The sequence below is a fragment of the Canis lupus genome, chromosome 23 (assembly GCF_011100685.1).
Source record: "Canis lupus familiaris isolate Mischka breed German Shepherd chromosome 23, alternate assembly UU_Cfam_GSD_1.0, whole genome shotgun sequence".
NCBI classification, from domain to species: domain Eukaryota; kingdom Metazoa; phylum Chordata; class Mammalia; order Carnivora; family Canidae; genus Canis; species Canis lupus.
Genome location: NC_049244.1, coordinates 39,870,155 through 39,891,778, shown reverse-complemented (window position 1 = coordinate 39,891,778; position 21,624 = coordinate 39,870,155). Strand labels below are relative to the sequence as shown.

Genomic DNA, 21,624 nt, shown 5'->3' with positions numbered 1-21,624 from the left:
GATAGGGCAAAATGTATTTTAGCTAATGAGATCAGAATCATTAGTTTTTAAGACATAGAATAGAAATTATATCCTGAGAAGAATGTTAATTTATAATGTGGACACTTAATAGGAAATCAAAGAAATAACGTTTTTTTCAGATCTTTGATTGCTGGAGATTTTTACTTAAATAGCCTGCAGCTTAGAGTGGCAGTTTTCCATTTTGTCCTACCTGCCCTTGCCTCCAGAGCTCATACTTCCCTTTATCTCTGAAGCTTCCCTCTCGGTTGGGGGAAGCCAGTGTGGCCAGCTTGACTTACTTTACCTTGTGAAAAGTTGACAGAGATGAAACAAAACCAAAAGCCAGTCGGTGAAAAAAACCAATGGGTTTCTCAAGCCTGACTCTTCCAATATGTGCAAGACAGAAGAGGGGAGCAATGGACTGAAGCTTGTTAATTCTTTTTTTTAACCTTTTAAAATTAATAAATAATTGACATGTAACATTATTCCTTGAAGAGGTACTCTATACATGGAAAGGGATGATGATGTGCTGCCAAGAGAAAGCTGGGGACAAAAGGGAAAGAAGAGGTTGAGTTAGGAATTGAGGGCTATCCACTTGGAACCCTTTTAACTCCTGAGGTTTTAGCTGTGAAGCCATTGAACTTCAATGGCGTAGGGCTGACATGGCTAGTTTAGAGGCACAAGAAAGATTTGCTTTCTTCCCACCCCATAAAGCTTTGGGACTCTACAGTGAACAAATGCCTAAATAAAAAGTGGAGTTTGGTATGTGTTTGCTGGGGCAAGGCCAGCAAATGGCATGCAATGCAAGTGCAAAGGAATCTCCCTTCTCTCTGCTTATCCCTGGATGAGAGACCTTCTTATGTACCCCTGAGCGTCAAGGATCAACAATCCAGAGATAAGTGCTCCCCTGGGAAAACAGTGATAACTGTTTCCCAATTTTCCCACTTCAGAGCACTGAAGCAACACACCTTGTAGGATAGAAGAAGGAAGAGATCCTCATTCATGCCACATGTTTCTGTACATGAGTTATTTAAATAAAATTATGCAAATTCTCTCATTTCCCTAGTTTGCAATGACTTTTATTTTATCTTGACACCATAATGAAGAGCAGTGTAAAGAACATGGACTTAAGGGTTATGTCTTTGGTTTATGGCCCTGTGTTCCAGAGACCTAAGACACTGCAGAGGTGGAAAAAAATACCAGGTATTGGGTAGTGCATTTTTGGAGGAGTTAATCCTGTCTAAGTGTTTTTCATGGAATTTAACTTCCCTGTGAAGTTTTTGAACTCTCATTTCTCTGTGGAATCTACCAATGGGAGGGGTACATATTGTTCAAATTATGGGCATTTTTGTGCTAATGTGACTTTTTTGGGGTAGGAGAAGCTAAGATGTGTTAAAAGATAAACTGAGGTACATTAAAATTTTCAAGAGTTTCTTTGAGTATGCATCCATTCAAACTGGGCAGCGCTAAACTGAAAGTGTTTAGTAGGGGTACTCCACCAACAGGAACTAAGAAGTTTTTATAGAAAAGATGTGGATGTGAACCCAGGAAATTGTTTATTGACTATGAACTTAAGTGATTGCCTTACACGGGATAGTCTACGTGGCTAGAGGCATTTGGCTCTAAGCAAGAGCACTGGCTCTTGCTTATATGTGGTTTCCTTGCTACCAAGCAAGCTACCAAGGTGTTAGAGTCACCCCGGCCTGATGGTCTCCTTATTTAATAACTTTAACAGATGGATTTATGATGAGCTTGACAATAGAATAGGGGGTGAATTTTTGATGCAGGACATTGTATGGCCTTTAAGTAAACTTAATTACAGCCCTGCCCTGGTCCATTTCAGAAGTGTGGGGGCAAAATATACAACCCCACTCTCACTGGCCTCAGAGGGGGATAAATATTGATGGAGAGGCCAATTGAAAGAGACAATGGGTTGACTTAAGAATTTCTTGTTAAGCCCAATGGTTGAGAGAGAACTTGGCAGGGTGGGACTCCAGTAAGTTAGGAAAGGGAACTCTCAGCATCTCTCCTCAACCTAGGAACATCTCCCTTCTTGATCCTCTGAGCCCACAGTCTCCATTTTCCTTCTGAACAATGAGGAACTCTCAAATGATTGGTTAGATTCTGAAACGCAGTCTAATGGGTTCTAATTGGTCACATTCACTAGTGGCTGAGATTACTATGCTATACAAGGTTACCTGGCCTGGGATGCTCTTCTCTTCAAATCTTTCCTTCCATGTGCCAGATGGGCAAGCTAAGGCAGGGCATACTCACTATAATGGACTGAGCCATCTTGTTTTTCGCTTTACTTCCTCTTACCTGCGTGTTACATCTTGCAGGAAGAACTTTTGATTCACTGGCCACCAGATTTTAAGACTGGGATTAAGGGAAAATCAAGAATGTTTCTTTGGGCCTAATGCCTTAAATTCTGGGTTCCATTCCAACTTCATCGGCGAACCTGGCACTAAGGGTTATTGTTACCAGCTAATAAAAGAATGCCTTAATTTTTAACTGATATTCATTCATCTTTGTGTGAATTCTCCCTCAGGAATGTCAGAAAGAACAGTTATTATTGACAGTACAGGATTTTCATGTTTTGGAAACCCTGGCTGTTAGGATGACTGGTTTGCCTATCAGTAAGGAATTTCCTGAGGAACAGGACTTTCAGTGCTAAAACCAGGAAAGTCCTTGACAGGCCAACATGAGTTAATCACCCTGCTGAAACAGCATCTCAAACCATTAAACCTCAGACATAAATTTAACTACTATTAGTTGTGCAACCTTGGATATGTTATCAACTTTATCTGAGCCTTCAATTTCTCGGTTGTAGAAGGGTTTTTATGAATATTAAATTATACTAAATTAAATTTCCTAGAATATTTCCTGGTCTGTCACAGACGCCATGTTAATATGTGTTTCTATTTTTTTTTAACTTTTATTAATGCAGCAGAAGATAAAATGATATTCTGAGGAAAAAAAAAACACAAAACAGGAAAAATTGAAGTGCTTTTCTGATTTAAAGAATTGGAAAGGCTTTCTGAGTCTCCTTTTCTTCTCAGCTTTCCAACCTAATGGTAAGTAGCATCAGGATTGGACAATGAAACAGTGAACGTATTCCATTCCTATAATAAAGTAGGGGCCACGTATTTAAATGACTGCAGAGGCTATGTGGGAAACATGAATGAATGAAATGGGATGAATGGGGCTTGTGGCAAACAGATCGTGGCCCTGTGGGAAGGAGAGCCCAAAATGTGCCAGATCTTACCAGTTTTCTCTAGAGAAGCCATGTATATAATTTTTTTAAAAAGAGATTTTATTTATTTATTCATGAGAGACACAGGGAGAGAAGCAGAGACACAGGCAGAGGGAGAAGCAGGCTCCACGCAGGGAGCCGGATGTGGGACTCCATCCTGGGTCTCCAGGATCAAGCCCTGGGCTGAAGGTGGCGCTAAGCCGCTGAGCCACCCGGGCTGCCCTATAATTTTTAATTGTGAAATATGCTTATTTGAATATGTTGACATCCAGTTTAGGACTTTTAAAACAATGTATTAGCCAATCGAAAACATCCCAAGGACCTTTAATCCTCTCATTGAATTGTCTTACTGGGGAAGAGAGTGCAATTGGATGTCACAAAAAGACAACTGAAGAAAGTCTATTCTACCCAAATGGAATAATCATTATTATTAAAAGGAAACCAAGGTAACTAAATGATGATTGAAACAGGAAAAAAAAAAAAAAAAGGAAAGAAAAGACAGGGAATTGTCAGGCTTTGAATCTGGGTTATCTTGTAAATCTAGCAACTCAAGACTAAACCTGTGGGGTTGCAAAATTATAAAGGTAGGACCTGCTAACAAAGCTTCATGATATTCTTGCAAGCATTACCTGACAGATTTCAAAACAGTTTGAATATTAGTCATCACAGATATGCCTGCCAAAAAGGGTAGTGTGTTAAAAGAACATCTGCAGCCCACATAAATACCCCCTGCTGAGTTAAACTCAGAGAGGAAATCGCCTTCAAAAGTTGCAGAAAGCAAAGAAGCTGAAACAGCAGTTTCACAGTAAGTGGTTGATAGGCTTTCCTGTGGGTGAAACTGTTATGAGGAGTGAGTTAGCTCCTAATATATTACATGTTTGACCTTTAGCTTTTGGTGACAAGATCTTTTGAGGATATATTTGGACTCCTCCTACTCAAGGAATGGTGTACACCATAAATTGAATACCAATTCTGTCAAGTATGGGGATACTAAATGATTAATACTCCTGAGTTAAAATAATACCATGAAATGAAAAAAAAAAAAAAAACCAAAAACAAAACCTCACTTAACCCTTGAATGTACCTAATTGCCTTATAGAACCAATAAGGCAAACAAATCATAACAGTTGCTAAAAAACAGCATAGCATAGTATTGTCTTGAATGTTTTCAAACAGCACAAAAATATAAATTCAAACAGAACCAGCCTGCCAAATGGAAGGTGATCTGAAGAATCATCGCTGGTACTGTCTGAGCCTTGTGATTTCTGAAGCCTTCACAGCTGATGGCAGACTGTTCCTTAGTGACCTAACCACATTGTTTTGCCACAGGACAGAGGAGGTTTGTGATTTGCAGCACATTTCTGTGGATCCTGAATGTCTGGGCTAGAAACTATAGAGAAATCCATGTATGTGGTACTACTGAGGATGGTGGTATAGTTTCTTCCATCAGAGATCAGTGTTTAGTGTCTCTTCTTTTTTGACTCAACATATCCAAACAGCACAGCTGTAGAGATGGGAACAGGATTTTCTTTCGGTCTTTTGCTTACATTTATTCTTGTTAAAAGGGAAACAATTGATTCAGAGTTTAAATGCTGTGCTTGTGACTACCAGTTACATAAAGCCAGAGAAAGAAAGAAAGAAAGAGAGAGAGAGAGAGAGAGAGAGAGAGACAAAGAATCATATCCTAAACTCCTTCTTGCTTCTCAATTTAAAAGAAAATTCCTGTGAAATATCTTTAGGTCAAATCAGAGCTGTCAATCAATCCCTATCACATTGGTAGACCTTGGCTGAAGAGGAGAAATCTGGCCTGTGAGTGAGTGAGGGTAGGACTCGGGAATCAGCCTCTTGAACTTAGAAAACGTTGCTGATGAAAGGTGATCTGTTTGACTCTTCATCTACGATTCACCAGTTATCCAGCTTAAAGAGCTCTGCTCCTTTGAGACAGTAAGAATCATGATTCGAGATCTCGGGAAGATGACTCGCAGGGCTGTCCAACGTGAAAGATAATTTCGTGGAAATGAATCATTGAAAGACATAAGAGTCCCTGATGAAACTACACCCTGGAGTTTGAAAAGAGCCAGGGCTGCTTTAAGAGAGAAACAGGAAGTTGTAACTAGAAGCCATCTGAATACTAAGCCAAGGCAGACGCTCATGAAGTAGCAACTTCGGTGGCAGGGCTTATTCTGAAATCTCCAGGCGGCCAGCCCATCTCAGCCCATCTGCAGATCCTGATGAAATAGCCCATATCCAGGGTTTTGGCTTCAGGGGTCCCAAGAAGACCCGAGAATGGAGAGACAGCAAAGGTTTATGTCAGAGAAGGATGAGTATCAGTTTCAACACCAGGGAGCAGTGGAGCTGCTGGTCTTTAATTTTTTGCTCATCCTTACCATTTTGACAATCTGGTTATTTAAGAATCATCGATTTCGCTTCTTGCATGAAACCGGAGGAGCCATGGTGTACGGTGAGTGCAGAAATCGCAGGATTGATGTGAAACTTGTTGCTTGGTCGCAATTAGAGACTTGTGCTCAGATGGCAAAGTACTGAAACTGGAGAAAATGTGCTGATTGAAATGTCATTAGCTTGATGAAAGGTGCCGCAGCATAATGAATGCTCATCTCTCTCCAGATGAGCTGCCGAAAATTTGCCCTGTCACAGGAGTAAGTGTCACAGTCATGTTATGTTCTCACGCCGCACAGAACGCGAGCCTGTTGACAGATGCAGGGCCATTGTCATGTGGGGAGCCAAAGGGAGCAAACTGTTTGTTTCTGTAATGATAGATATTGGGAAGTCATGGCTCCTCAGTCACAAAGAACAGCCCGTCTTTCACAGGAGGGACTGAGAAGCACTATAAAGTCCTAGAAATGACATCTTTTAAAAAATGTACGGAGTAAATCCTCTTTTTGTCACCTAGTTTCAAGGAGGAGATGTGCAGAAACATACCCCACCCCTCCTATTGGGATAATTGTACCCAAATCCATTTTAATTACATGGGCAATGTTTTCTTTTCTCATATGAGAGTTTCTTTCTGCAATACTTCTCATTTCTTAGGCTGATTTCAGACTTTCTAACTTGTAATTCTTGCCATTTTAATATTATGTGCGATGTGTCTTTTTTGGGAGGAGAGGGGGCAAGACGTGGAAAAGCATTTTACAATTTAAACTCCCAAAGTGTTACTCCTTCTGTGCAATTTACCATGTCATGCCTTTCAAAAAGTTGAATAAAACGTGACAGAGATTATCTGTACTGTACTCTCATCTTTGAAAGTAAAACGCAAGGCACTAGTAGTTTTAAAACAAATTCAGCTTGATAATAGGAATTTTGAACACAACGAAAACAGTGAAGCATTGCTGTAATTCATTGCAAAAAATGTACTTCTATATTTTATTTCCCTCATTTTGAAGTCTTGAAACTGTTTCTGTCCCTGAGGTTCAGGAAACAGGATCAATGAACATTTTACATGCAAACCATGTGACGTCCTGATGATAACAATGTACAGTCATGATTTGAGACCATGAGAAATTCTATGCCTTAACTGGATTCTGCTGTGAGATACAAGCTAGGAGCTACAAGTTTTAGGCTAAGCAATATAATTTCTTTCAGGAGGCTTGATGTGCTGATTTCTTCAGAGCATAGAGTTAAATTCCTTTGTATTGAGGTTCTTAAAGCACAAAACTCTCTTTTGAGAGGAGAACACAATCAGGTTGAAGAGAAAGTCAAAGAGAAAGAAGGTGATTCCATCAGATGTAAAGCCCTAGGCGGCAGTCATTTGCCCTTCTCCATCAAGAATGAACCACGATATTTCTCTTGACTTGGCTAATCAATAATCAATGAGGATATGGGATGTAATCTAAGAAGCCAGAAACAATGTAATTCTTGGCATAAAGTCTATGTATGGTTTTGTAAGACAACACAGATTTTAAAATCATAAACTTTTATAAAATTACTTCTAATAAGAAGAAAAGATTTCTTCACAGCACTAAGTTTGATTAAACTATGACTCCTTTTGCCAATTTCAGTTTATCTATCATGGAGATTCCATTTTGTAAAACTTTTGATTAAATTTTGGTGATTTATTAAAATTCAACTATGCTTTGTACTCACAATAAATACGTGCAGCTTTTACTTTTGAGCCTGAAAAAATCCCAGATTACCTTTAATTCTCAAAACTTCATGAAATACTTTTAAGTTATGATTAAAGTCATAAAATATTAGCATATTGCACATTAATTCAGATAGCACTTCTTTAAGTTGCTTTCTTAAAGCTTATGGTTTATAAGAGTGGGATTAAGTTGTCTAATTACTGTTCTTTCATGAACTTTTTATATGTCAGTTATTGAAGCAAGTTCTGAAAGCAAAGTAAAATGATTATAAGAATTGTGAGAACAGGGTCGCTTGAGTGGCTGACCCTTGATTTTGGCTCAGGTCATGATCTCAGGATCATGAGATGGCCTCAAATTGAGCTCCACACTGAGCATGGAATCTGCTTCTCTCTCTCTCCCTCTCCCTTTGCTCCTCCTCTCACTTGCCTACATACATGCTCTCTCTCTGAAATAAACAAATAAAACTTAAAAAAATTATGAAACATATATATATGCATAACTATTCCTTTACTAGGATCCTGAGTATCCTTGGGTTATGTTGAACTATATAAACCAATGAAAAAACTTTTATTTTATTGTTTAATTTTTTTGTTGGTATAGAATTATACTTGTTGAAATTTGAGGGGATCTTAGAGGTTATCTTCTCCAGCTCCTTTGTTATACAGAGGAAGAAACTAAATCTCAGAATAGTGAAGTAACTTCCTCAAAACTGGACACTCATTCATAACAAGGTCCATGTGCTTTTATACATCTATACACATGTCTAATAAGATTGGTTCCTGTTCATTGTTACCAATAGTCTCTGAAAACAGTCTATATGGATGGCATTAGTGACATACCATGTTTCTTCTTCAGGGATGATCTAAATGTTATATCTGAAATGTTTATCAAGACTTTCTGTCTGTGATAAAATAGTCTGAGACTACAAAAAAGGAACAGGATTGGACATTCTAATAAACATGTTTAAATGAGAAGGGATAGGAAATGCCAAGTGAATGAAGTGACCAGTGCCTATAAAAGAATTTGAAATTCATGAATTGGGAAGGGGTCTTAGAGATGATAATTCCAACATCTTAATTTCACAGGCAAGGAAAGAAAAACTTATACAGGCGAAGGTCATGTAATTAGCTGCTGATAGGGAATTCAACCTCATCTCTACTAAGACATTCTGCCTTTCTGCTGGTATTCTGTTGAAATATGTCTAAGATCCTTAATATCTAATAGATGTTAATGCATTTTATCAGCATATCAGGAATCCAATTTAAAAATTCTAAGGAGCAGGGGCTTAGGAAAGTAGTAAAGGAAAATGAGGGGGAAAGTTATCAAACAGCATTTAACTGTTATTGTTAGAAATAATTTCCAAGTTGTCAACCTTAAAATATCATCCAAAGGGTTGTAGCGGCCACGAAAAGTCATGTGTAGTGTTTGGTTTGATTCCCTGTTCATTGGAGGTAAATCTGATGTTCCAACTACAAATAATCTATTATATGAAAAATGTCTTCTTTTTTGACATAAAGGGGTCCTAAGATGCTTTTGAAGAGCAGTGGCAGCATTATAATAATATTTTTGCTTCATGAGGAACAGTAATGGGTAATTGTTTCTCATGACATTCTATGGCTCTCATTATTTCAGAATTCAAGGATTGGAATCTATAAGTGGTTTAATATCTAAGCAATGATGATATTCCTTTAAATTGGACTAAAAGCTTAAATGACTATTAATGGTCAAAATATTGATTGATAGCAGCTGGTGCACTTAAGCCTGCTCACTTAGGACCCTGTGTCCCATGTTCATTGTTCATAAAAGAAAAATTGCTCCATGTTCCCTGATAGCATTAAGAATTTCGTTACCCATCACTGGGGGCTCTCATACTCTAGAGGATATGCATAATGCTATACGTTTTAGGATTGGGATCTAAGCTTTAGGATGGAACAATTTAAACCTCTTAGAATTCTATCTTCGATTTTTATGGCCTTCCGATATGAGGGACAGTCTCTGAACTCATGTGGAAATTTGCTCACTGTTTAGTGGACAGAAGGAAAATTTCAAGCCACAAACTTTAGATTTTGAATTCATTAAACTGTGTCATATTAAACTATGTAAGCTATGTCTGATCTTTTAACAGTACACTTAGCAATTTTATAGGATCAAATAATTCACTCAATAGCATGTTTTTTTTTTAATTTAAAGATATTATAGTTACATGATGAATCACTAAGGTTTTAAAAGCTATCTTTCTTGAAAAATCGTAGGTTCTTAATTTCATCGTAGCACTGCTTGGAGGTTCCTCAGGATAAAATTGTGCTGCTGAACACGATGTGGCTCCACCCTACTGATCCATGTTGCTGCGTTTCCAGCACTGCCTTCCTGGCTGCTAGGACCATAAAAGATGTTTATTACCACTTTGCACTCCTCCCCCTGCCTGGAAGGCCCTTCTGAGGCTTCGTACTTACTCAAATGTGCTGTGCTTTATGGAGAAAGCATTGGATGCTCTTGTGGGGATTTGGGTTTTAAAATCCTGATGATTTTTTTTTTTTTTCAGTAGCTAGATGCATTACTTTGGGCGAATGACTTAATCTCTGGCCTTATTTGTTTCATCTGTAAAATGAGGACGAAAGGAAAGCATACTCCCAGCTGCAAAAGTCCTTCAAAATTTAGGCCAAGACTAACTTCAGCCATCAGGCATCTCTCAGCCACTCCAATCTAAACCAGTAACTTTCTTCTTAGAACCCTCTTGGACAGGGATTTAGTTAGTGTTATTTCACCACTCTTCTTGTAGTTCTGCTCTGATTTTGTAATGGGTGCTCGGGAAATTTTATTGAATTCCTGTCAGGAGGGTAAGGAGAGGGGTTCCTAGGTGGCTCAGTCAGTTAAGCATCTGCCTTTGGCTCAGGTCACGGTCCCAGGGTCCTGGGATGGAGCCCCACATTGGGAGGGTCCTGGGATGGCTCCCTGCTCAGTGCAGGGAGTAAGCTTCTCCCTCCGCCCCTCCCCCTGCTTATGCTCTCTGTCTCTCAAATAAAATCCCTAGAAGAAGAAGAAAAAAAAAAGAAAGGTAAGGAAAGCAAGTTATATCACCAGAACAGAGAGGGTAGGTTGAGGATTCAGGGGTTTATGGATGCATGTTCTGTGAAAATCAGAGTGGTTCTGGTTTAATTTGAAGGGACCTGCAGGAAAAGTAATTAGAGTTAAGAACCCAATGAACTGAACTTGCTCTCCCTTTAGTGTAAAAAAGTTGATTTTAAGGAGCTTCAGAGATCAGGGCAAGGTTTTCCGTGCTGTAAAGTGAATATTCAAATAAATGTTGAAAAGTAAAAAAAAATCCAAGGTATATTGCTTTCTGTAGGTTTTCAAAAGTTGATTTTAAGAAAATAACCTCCTATACATTCTGTTGTGCTTCTGATTCTCTAAGGAGCTGCAGAGGAAACCCTGAGTGCAAACTATTGTGCTGCCTCGGAAGATCTTCTCTCAGGGTATTAGAGGCTAAGGAGTGTACATACCAAGAAAATGAATCTATGATTCAAACTTCTTATGATGTTTACATATAATCTAGATTGGATTAAAGTTATATGGTTAGGGAAGAAGAGATATAAAGAACTAACATTTGTGAAGCACATCAAAATATAATAGTAAAAATAGCTAACATAAATAGTGTTTACGATGTGAACTATGTTGTCATAAGGGCTTTATGTATGTTCACTCATTTAATCTTCACAACAACCTTTTTTTAGATGGGAAAACTGACGCATCAAAAATCAAATAACTTGTTTAAGGTCACATAACTACAAAATGCCATAGCTGGGACTCAAACCTTGGTAGTTTGACTCCATGTGACCACTGGATATCACAAACCTGGGTGTATTCATGTGTGCATGTGTGGGTTGGGAAGGAGGTATTATCATTTTCATATTACAAATGAGGAAACTGATCCTCAGAGACATGAAATAACTTGCTGGTAACAGGGCTGTGCTTCAAGCCCAGGACCGTAAAACCCACATTCTTTCACACAACTAGCCGTTATTTAATAAATGTCTACTCTGTGCCAGGTGATAGTATCATAGGAAGTTTACAGAAGAAAGATAGAGGCTGAGATATCTAACTGTAAATATTGCTAATCCTTACCACATCCATGCAAAATACAGTACAAAATAGAGTTTGGATATAAGGACGAAAAAGCTCAGAAAATTTACAACTTTGGCCAAGGCTTCACAGAATAATTGTCAAGGCCATTTTGAAACCTGGGACTCTCAAATTTTGTTCTCTCACCGAAGTCTGCTGCTGATATATAGGCAGGAGTGGGGAAAGGTTGGGGAAAGGAAGCAAGTAGTTAAGTTTTCCTTCTACCTTAAGGCCTCAGAAATGTTATCCTATCATAGCAAAAAGCCCAGCATGAGAAATACAGTGGGAGCAATATTTTGAAAGTACATCCATGCCAAGAAGCTGGGTTAAAATATCCCAGGGAGAGTGATGAGGCTGCCCTGGAAAAATCTGCCCCAGCATCAGGGAAAGCAGTGTTGCAAGTCCACAGTCGCTCTGGTTTTAAATGTCTGGGGCTGTCAGGATGGGTGGGGGAAGTTACTGTAAATGCCTTATTCTTGTGAATCATGCAAAATAGGCTTTCATCGGATGTTAGTTTAATTGAATTGAATTTTAGGAAAGAACTGAAGGTAGAATCTTTAATTATGCCTCTGGGATCTCCATGCTGTTTGAAACCTGTGTGTATGAGCCTGACGTGGCATGGACATTGACAGAGTTCTGTGACTGAGATGGTACTCATATGGTAGAAACTATTTGTTGTCTTTTAAAAAAAAATAATTTATTTATTCAGGAGAGACACACCAAGAGAGAGGCAGAGACGCAGACAGAGGGAGAAGCAGGGAGCCTGATGTGGGACTTGATCCCAGGACCCTGGGGCCAGGACCTGAGCCAAGGGCAGATGCTCAAACACTGAGCCACCCAAGTGCCCCTATTTGTTGATCTTCTATGACAGTGCTTCTCATAGCATCAGCATCACCTGAGAAACTTAGAAATGCAAGCATGTGGGCCACAACCCAGACCTACTGAATAGGAAACTTGGGGCAGCGTCCAGCAATCTGTATTTAACAAATCTTTCAGAGATTTCTAATGCACTAAAGTTTGAGAACTACTTTTCTAGGAAAATAAAGTTGAACATGGTGGTTCCTGCTTTTGTGTCCTTTACTTTCTTCTATCTCTTCTCTTTCTCCATTACCCTCCTATGATGAAAGTGGGTTTGGGAGAAAATCTTCACTTATTAGAGAGTTCCTTACTCCCCTCTGCTCTTTCATTATTTATATTACTTTGTAATGTTTCCTCCTCTGGTCTAAGGAAAAAATAGATTGTTTTGTGTAAGCATTATAAAGTAATGGGGATCCCTGGGTGGCTCAGTGGTTGGGTGCCTGCCTTCGGCCCAGGGCGTGATCCTGGGGTCCCGAGATCGAGTCCCACGTCGGGCTCCCTGCATGGAGCCTGCTTCTCCCTCTGCCTGTGTCTCTGCCTCTCTCTCTCTGTGTCTCTCATGAATAAATAAATAAAGAATCTTTTTTAAAAAGCATTATAAAGTAAGAAATCATTTTATTTTAGTCAGTACGTGGCTAGTTAGATATCTCTACCTCTATATTTCTTCTGTAAACTTCCTAAGATGATTGCAAGGAAGGATGGTAGCTATGCATAAGCTGGTGGCTAAGATAATTTCTAGAGAAAAGTTACCTATAATCCTATGTTAGGAACCTCAGAATGCTGTGAAATGTGTGGGATGTGTATGTCTGTGTGTGTGTATGTTGTGTGCATGCGTGTGTGCCTATGTATGCTGTTTGGTGTATACCAAGAATGGGGAAAAACGTTGGACACCCTACCATGATAGAAGATCTGATTGGTTGTTTCTTTCCGTCATTTCCCATATGACCCTAACTTATAGGAAGATAGAACTTTGAATGAGGCATCCTAAGGTGGGACAGGTTCATGGACCCCTTTCCACCTTGGAATATCATGGGATACTCAGACTGGCAGGTGTCCCAGACCTGTTCTGAAACCCTTACAGGATTTTTTTCTTCACCAAAGCAAGATGACAGTGATCCAGCACAGAGCAATAAATTGTGTCCCTTTTAGCAACACCCACAATTTCCTTTAGTCCTTTGAATTTAGAAGATTGGTGGGAGGGCAGAGAAGGAATGGAATCCCTAAATAATCAGAGAACATTGTATATTTTTACTTTCGGTTCTATCTGTGATTAATCTCAGTGTAAAACTGAAGTACTCACAGCAAAATTTAGGCAATACATTTAACATTTGAAATTTCAAACCCATATCATCTCTAAATCACTGTTCTGGTAAAGGTTTTGATAAGATGGGGGAGGTACATAACTATTGAGCAAAAAGGTAAAAATTGTGGAGATGACACTTAAAGTCTACTATTTGTGAATACTATCTTGCAGGCAGTTAAATGGTGTCCACTGATTTGGCTTCCTTACAATATTTGTCACACCGTTTCCTTCTTCATTTCCACATTTTTGAATCCCTAATTCATATTTTTTGAATCTGGGTGACTGAAATAGTACCTTAGAGTCTCTGCTTTAAAAAGTCCTAATAGGGGATCCCTGGGTGGCACAGCGGTTTGGCGCCTGCCTTTGGCCCAGGGCGCGATCCTGGAGACCCGGGATCGAATCCCACGTCAGGCTCCCGGTGCATGGAGCCTGCTTCTCCCTCTGCCTGTGTCTCTGCGCCTCTCTCTCTCTCTCTCTCTGTGACTATCATAAATAAATAAAAATTAAAAAAAGAATCTTTAAAAAAATTAAATAAATAAATAAATAGTCCTAATAATGGTAAACAACCCTTGGGGTTAATTTTACTACTGTCGTCTTAAAATTCCTGTACTCAAATTCCTTTGCTAAATTCTTCCTCAGGAAAATTAGACAAATTCTAATGTTAACTTCCTCTCCATGTCCTCACCGTATCTTAATTCTTATTTTTCCCTTCACATAATTGTCTCCCAATGGTTTCCTTAGCTAAAAATCACAGTGAATCTTTCTCCCAACAAGAAGGTCTTTCTCAAGACCTTCTTGTCAACCATCTCTCCTTCTTGAATACCCTCTCTGTTTCTCAGCTGTGGGGCCCCTTGATCTCAGCTACCCTAGTCAGCCATCCCAAACTGCTTGATGTGCCTGATTAGCACCATGCTCACTGATTTCTGAATGCTTCTTTCTGGAAAGTCCTTGCCCTCTACTCTACCTGGAGAATGCCTACATATCCTTAGAACCTCCTATGTGAGGCCTTCCCTAACACTTTGGGGAGTGGAGTTTTAGTCTCTCCTTTAGGGTTCCTTAGGACTTTGTACATTTACTTGTTTAAAAAATAGCTTACATATATGAGGATGCATTCAGTTGCTAATAACAGAAACCTTGACTGAAACAGACTTAAGCAATAAAGACATCTATTATCTCCCCTAACTAAAACTCTGGAGAATAGTCTTCAGGGCTGATTAATTCAGCAGCCCGTTTTGTCGTCAAAGACTCAGGTTCTTTCCTTTTCTTTGCTCTGCTATTCCTACTGCTGACTTAAAATCACATGAGGAGTAAGATGAATATGGAAGTTCCTGGTATCCTAACCAGGCCCAATAATATCCTGAGGAAGAAGAGAGCTCATCACTCTCTATCTCTCTCTTTTAGGATGTCAAAGCTTTTCTAAAAAGCTCACTAAGCAGCTTCCCTTCATTTTTTATTGACTAGAATAGAGTCATATGCCATTCTAGTACCAATTATCAGCAAGGGGAATGGAGATACCCTTGGAGCGGAGGGAGAGGTCAACTTACCCTCAGTACATAGCTGTGTGAGGAGAGGTGGACAGCTGAAGGAAATCAGGGCTTTGTTGGGAAAAGAGGGGGAGACAGGATGCTGGGTTGGCAATCAACAGTGTCTGATACACTAATCAAGTTGATATATAATATATAGGATCAAGATTTATTTTCTTGTTTTAATAAGGGGCAATGCTCCATTTATCTAGGGTTATTCTTGGTAGCCACTCAATGCATGCAGAATGAAAGAACTACAAAACTCATTTCTTCTTTAGTCTTCACATATTAATAACTACATGCATTTGCTTTAGGCTTCTAAATTCTCTCTGATATCATGCTGCATTTAAATATGTACCCATGGACTAGTCTGATTAGATGCATATGTATAGATGGGTTTGTTGCATTGTGCTCCAGGGGAGCATCTGGAATCATATAGAAAAAGAGTCTAAAGGGAGCCTGCTGGAGTGTGCCATGCAGTATGGCAGTGTGTGTGATAGTGTATGAACACAATCATGGATCGAACAGAGCCAGAGAGATTTTAACACTTTGTGTTTTCAAAATCATTCTGTAATCTGTTTATTATATATAAATATAATAATTATATATAAAAGTAAATCCCCATCTATATTCCTCTAAGAAAAACCCCTTTAGGAAAATGCTTCAGCATCATATAGAATGACTGTCAATAAGATGCAGGGGGATTGGCGATGAAAAATAGCCTTAATAGAAGAAGACACAGGAAATACTTGTACCTTTTTATTTCTGAGAATCATGATCACAGGATTGGGCAAGAGGAAAAGGCCTGGTAGGATTAAAATATTTTAATATTTTACAGTCAGGACCATATTTTTTCATTTTTATAATTCTCCCAAGTCTTAGAGCAATGCCTTGTGTGTCTGTGGCATGAAAGCACAATGAGGGAGGGAGTGGAGTTTTCTTATATTTTCAATGTGGAGAATGAAGCGAAAACCAGTTCAGAGAGACAAGGCTCATATTTCTAAATGTTTCTCTATTGCGTCCCATTAGGCACTTTTTCCTCCCTTCATCTCTCCTTTCTTCTCCTACCAACATCATATCCATGCCTGTTGGACATCTGTTATGGGTGTTATATTGCAAGCTCTGCAAGGAAAGGAACATCACAGCATTCAGTGTGATGTCCCTTACATTTGACATTTTGAAATTTTGGTCACTGACCAACTACATAAACTTGGAGGATCCTTTTCTTCTTGACTGCAAGGGAGTTTGTGGGCTTAGAGAAAGTTGGGTTACAATTCTGCCTAAAGTGTAGCTTTTCTCAAGGAAAAAGAGAGGAAGAATAGCACAGAGCCTCTGTCCTAAACAGTTGCATTGTCTCGTGGGGGAGACAAAGCCAAGGTCTGCAAAGCAATGCTGAATGAACAATGTAAGCCTTTATAAAATTGGGCCATAAAGGGTGTGGTTTAAGCTGTCAATGCTGTGAGAACTCAAAGATGAGGGAACTCATTGAGCACAGGCTGTATCAGAGCATGGGCCCCTCACAGTGGGACTTGAGATGGGATTTGTAGGACTATGAGTGCTTTAGGGATGAGGTATATTGTCCAAACTCCATCCAGGAGCTTGTATACTGATAGGGAGAGGTCAGAGTTCACTAGAGAGCACATCTATACTATTGTCATCCCAGTTGTCCAAATATATCCAAACTTGCAGGGGCAGGGGATGCATCTGGACTAGTTTTGCTTAGAGAAGGTGATGCCACCAGCTGACTAGGGAGCAGAGCTTAGGGAAATGTCATGCTTGTGAGAATATAACCTAGAACCAGGCCTGTGCATATGTGCTCCATGGCGTTGCTTTGCTGGGACGAGCTGCCTCTTTTTTCTCCTGGGAAGGTAAGGTCAGGGCTTTGTGGCTTACCACTGGGATTGGTGGTTTGTGTCCATAAACTGTGGCAGCCGGTCTCTTTCCTTCTGTGTATAGGTGGCCAGTGCTTTCTTTATCCTACACCTTTGTGGGGATATACAAACAACCCTTTTCAACAGCATTTTCTTCCTATGAGCACTCCTACTCTGTCACCTGCTTTCAAACAATATTGTGTTGGAGTGCCTTAATTCAACTCCCCCTATTCATTTCAACATATGGCTAAAGCACTGAATGGACGTTTGGCTGTCAGAAGCATCGTCAGGCTCTATGGGCAGGTGTCTGGCCTCGGACATTAAGAATTTTCCAGCTGCTGCTACTGTAGTGGGGTTGCACAAATGGGTGTTTGCATTTATTAACTGAGTACACCGTGCCACTTCAGTTTCCCCACTGGCCATCACACTGTGTCAAGATGTTGCTTCCTCTCAAGACTTGGGGTCAAGGGGAGCAGGACTAGAACCTTTTGTCAAGTGTGTTCATTTGGATCCTCTGAGGAGCAGACACCGGGAAGAGATTAATTGTGTGAAAGATTTCTTGGGGAAACTTTTCTGAGGGAAAATGGGGAGGGTGCTTTTGGATTCTGAGACAGCTGTCAGACTTTGGTATAGCAGCGGCCCCTGTGGAGGGAGGGAGGGAGGAGAGGAAGGCTGGGTCGGAAAAGGCTTAGATTATGGCACAATTCCAAGAAAGGTTTAGCAAGGCTGATGAGGTATCCTTAAGCCATGGTGACCCTTCAGAGCAGCCCCACCTCCCTGCCTTGATACCCTTACTGAACTCAGTCATTGACTGGCTTCAGTGAATTCGGTTGTGGACTCCGGAGCACAGTAAGTAGCTGACACCATCGATCAACTGCAGTCCTCAGAGTGGGAGATTTATTTGAGAGATGCCATTACACCTGGTCACCCCTGTTGACAAGCATCTTACTCCATTTAACTCCAGCATGCCTCTTGTTGAAAGCTGGGACCTGAGCTCTTACAAAGGTCCAAGCAGGGCCGTTCAGGTTTTGAGGACTTGTATGAATTTAACCACAAGGGCCCAGGGTACTACGCACTCATTATGACAAAAAGTTGAGTTCCCTGCTTGGGAATAAACAGTGGACACTTCATGTTAACTTGTTATTACACTGAAAGCATATTGCAAAAATAAGTGGCTCACCTTCTGGGAATTTTGAATGGTATTAGTATAGGTTCTCTCTATTCGGGCCCAATGCAGATAGCGCCTTGTGCTTCCTTTATTTATATCCCACTTAAATAGAAAGCACAGGTCATAGAATCACTCATGGTACCTGCTGAATAACTTAGAAAATGAATCCTTCTTAGCCAAAGAGTATTGGAAAAGTGATGTTCTTCACAGGCACCCTAAACCACTTGCAGCGTAGATAATGTGTTTTCCCTTCTCTTTCCTGATTAGTTTTATTGTAATTGTTTGACATGGCACATGACAGTCTGCCCCCTGTTTGATGGTGCCTTAAGCACTCACGGTGGTTAGGTACCCATCACTTATATTCTCTGCTAACGAAGGTTAGGACACTGTATTTCTCTATTATGGAGGAGTGGGCCAAATACTGAAACTGGAATGAGGTAAAAATATTCTTGAAAGAAATCTGTTTTTATTCTCATCCATCATTCCCTTCAGTTCTCCACATTGTTGCCAAAGTGACAGCTCTTACATAAAAATTTTATTGTTTTATGTTCCTGCCTAAAATATTTCAATAGTTTTAGATTACCATCAAATTAAAAATAAACACTTTATACCATGACTGAGGAACTTCTTTATGACTTGGTCTCTGCCTATAGTCTGCGGTCTAGAGTTTTCAACCTCTCTCTTTCTTTCCATCTCTATGTCTATCTTCGTTATCTCCCTCCATTTATTCTCTTCCTGCACCACTGCTTACTCTCTAAAACCAACATATTCCTTAAGTCATTCTGTATTTATAGATAATCTTCAGTACGTTATCCTGGTTATAGTTAACACATTAACCCTACAATTTCGGGAACAACACAACAGAAGTTAACTTTTCATTCACATAATAGTCCAATGTAAGGTATTCCTGGTTGGCAGATAGCTTCCCCCCATCTGGTATCTCAAGGACCCAGACTCCTTCAGTCTGGTGGCTCTGTCTCTCTATATGGCTTTGTTTCCTCCCCATCTGACACATCCAAAGCTGTGTTCCAGAAGTGACACCTATCACTTCTGCTTATATTCCATTGGTGAGAACCCAACCAGATACAAGACAATCAGGAAACACAATTTCTGGCTGAGCATCTACGCTCCTGCCAGCTTATGCTACACACTTGTGTGAACAGAAATCCTGGAGATCTTTTAGCTGTCTCTGCTGTTATGTACTGCCACCCACGTGTGCAACCTGGATCCCAACTTACTCCCTGATTCAGCTTATCTGGACAAATCTTACATGACCTTTTAAGATTCATGTAAAGCTTTGCATCATTCAAAGGGCTTTGGACTGTTTTCTCTCTATACTCATATAACACAGAGGGCTTACCAGCTGTCATAGCACATGTCACATTGCATTATAGTTGTTTGCTTAAGGGTTTTCATTTTACAAACTTTAGCTCCTATAGGACTGGGGCTATATTTTTATTTTAAGTCTGGAAATGTCTTGTAAAAAATATGCACCCAACAAATTATTAAATAAATGAAAGGCTATTAGGTGACTGGATTCACAAGAGTGGTAAAACCTTCGACATTTGATGTTTTAAAGACTGAATTGTGGATTTATCCTGAAAAACACATACAGCAGTCCTAATTTTAAATGGAGGAATGTACAGGCTTCTGAGGTTTCTTTGCTATTTATTAATAAATCTATAATATTAGGAGAGTTTACGTTACCAGATTACCATGAACATCCATCCTAACAGTATATAAACCTAAGAGTCAAATTGTTACTTGGGTTTAACTCTTCACTGAAAGGAATGTTCTATCTTTAGAATCCATTTACTACAGATAAACAGAAATTTGATTCAAAGTTGTTTGAAAAATGAAAGAATGTATTGTGTCACATAACAAGAAGTCTAGAAGTAGGGTAGCTCCACAATAGGTTGATCCAGTGGTTTGGTGAAGACGTTAGGACCTAAGTTCTGTCTGTATCTTGGTCCTACCATTCTCAGTATATTGACTGTTTTTGGACTGGGTCCCCTCATCGTCATAAGAAAGCTGCCAACAAAAAATGGGGAAACAAATTGCCTTTTTCATATCCCAAAAGAGAAAACAACACTTCTCTCCCAACCATGGTATATATAAGTGCTTCCTTTTAGTTTGATGGCACTGTCTTAGATATGTGCTGATTTGTGGACCAACAACTTTTTGGGAAATTTGATTCCTGACTGATTAGATTACTCAGTATCTGTTATAGAACAAAGGTTTTCTCGAAGCACTTAGTTGGATAGAAGTGGGTAGCTTTTCTTTCTAAAATGTGTGGCTCCATTAGGAAGTGGGTAGCATTTCTTTCTAAAATGTGTGACTCCATTAGGAAGGAAGGGCAAAGGAATATATGCTGGATATTTAAGCAATAATGTCCACACTACAAATATCTTAATACAATCTATTGAACTTAATACAATCTATGGCAGAGTTAACAATTTTCTAAGTCAGGTAATAACATAATCTTTCCTCCTGCCACTTCTACAAGTTCAAAATCATATATTTAAAAGCATCCAATAGTGAGCATTTTAGATTCAGTTCTTCCAATGCAATTGTTTATTCTTTATTCTAGGCCTCATAATGGGATTAATTTTACGATATGCTACGGCACCAACTGATATTGAAAGTGGAACTGTGTATGATTGTGGAAAACTGGCCTTCAGTCCATCAACTCTGCTGATTAATATCACTGACCAAGTTTATGAATATAAATACAAGAGAGAAATAAGCCAGCATAACATCAGTCCTCACCAAGGCAATGCGATACTTGAAAAGGTAAGGATTTCATCTGGTCTTATATTTTTGTTTAAAGAATTGAGCCATCGTATGCAACATATTAACACACATGTATATGTCCTTTTTAAACACCACACTATTGCGCCAATTTAGTTGACTAAGGGGATATACTTAATATAATTGTTTATCAAATCATAGATACATCCCATAAAAGATGGTAATACTTCTGACTCTGCCTTTCATGATACTTGTTTCAAGTTTTTTGTTTTTGTTTTTGTGGGTTTTTTTTTTTTAGAAGGAGTGAGCAGGGGAGGGCAGAAGAGAAAGAGAATCTTAAGCAGGCTTCACACCCAGGATGGAGCCCAACTTGGGGCTCGATCCCATGATCCTGAGATCATGACTTGAGCCAAAATCAAGAGTTGGACGCTTAAACCAACTAAGCCACCCAAGTGCCCCTACTTGCTTCAAGGTTTTACATGTGTTCTAAGTATCATTGTATATATTGCCAGCTGGCTACTCAGACCAAATCTCCCTTAAGTCAGAAGAAATACAGAGGGGAGTGAAAAAATCTTCACCTGTAAACCTTGATTTAGGATGACTGACTTTGGGGCACCTGGGTGGCTCAGTAGTTGAGTGTCTGCCTTTGATTCAGGTCATGATCCCAGGGTCCTGGGA

At 39.5% G+C, this 21,624-nt stretch overlaps 1 protein-coding gene across 3 annotated transcripts in view; it reads left to right on the top strand.

Annotated features, from left to right (window-relative positions):
- Positions 1 to 2,945: 2,945 nt before the first annotated feature.
- SLC9A9 (solute carrier family 9 member A9) overlaps positions 2,946 to 21,624 on the top strand; it is a 538,349-nt gene continuing 519,670 nt past the window's right edge. The window contains exons 1-2 of one of the 3 annotated variants that reach the window (XM_038571125.1): positions 2,946 to 3,074; positions 20,786 to 20,988. In XM_038571125.1, the coding sequence (XP_038427053.1) occupies positions 20,794 to 20,988 (195 nt within the window). In that variant the 5' untranslated portion in view covers positions 2,946 to 3,074; positions 20,786 to 20,793. Of the gene's footprint in view, positions 3,075 to 5,035; positions 5,715 to 16,640; positions 17,025 to 20,785; positions 20,989 to 21,624 lie in introns of those variants that run through there. The other 2 variants (XM_038571123.1, XM_038571124.1) reach the window with 2 other exon arrangements.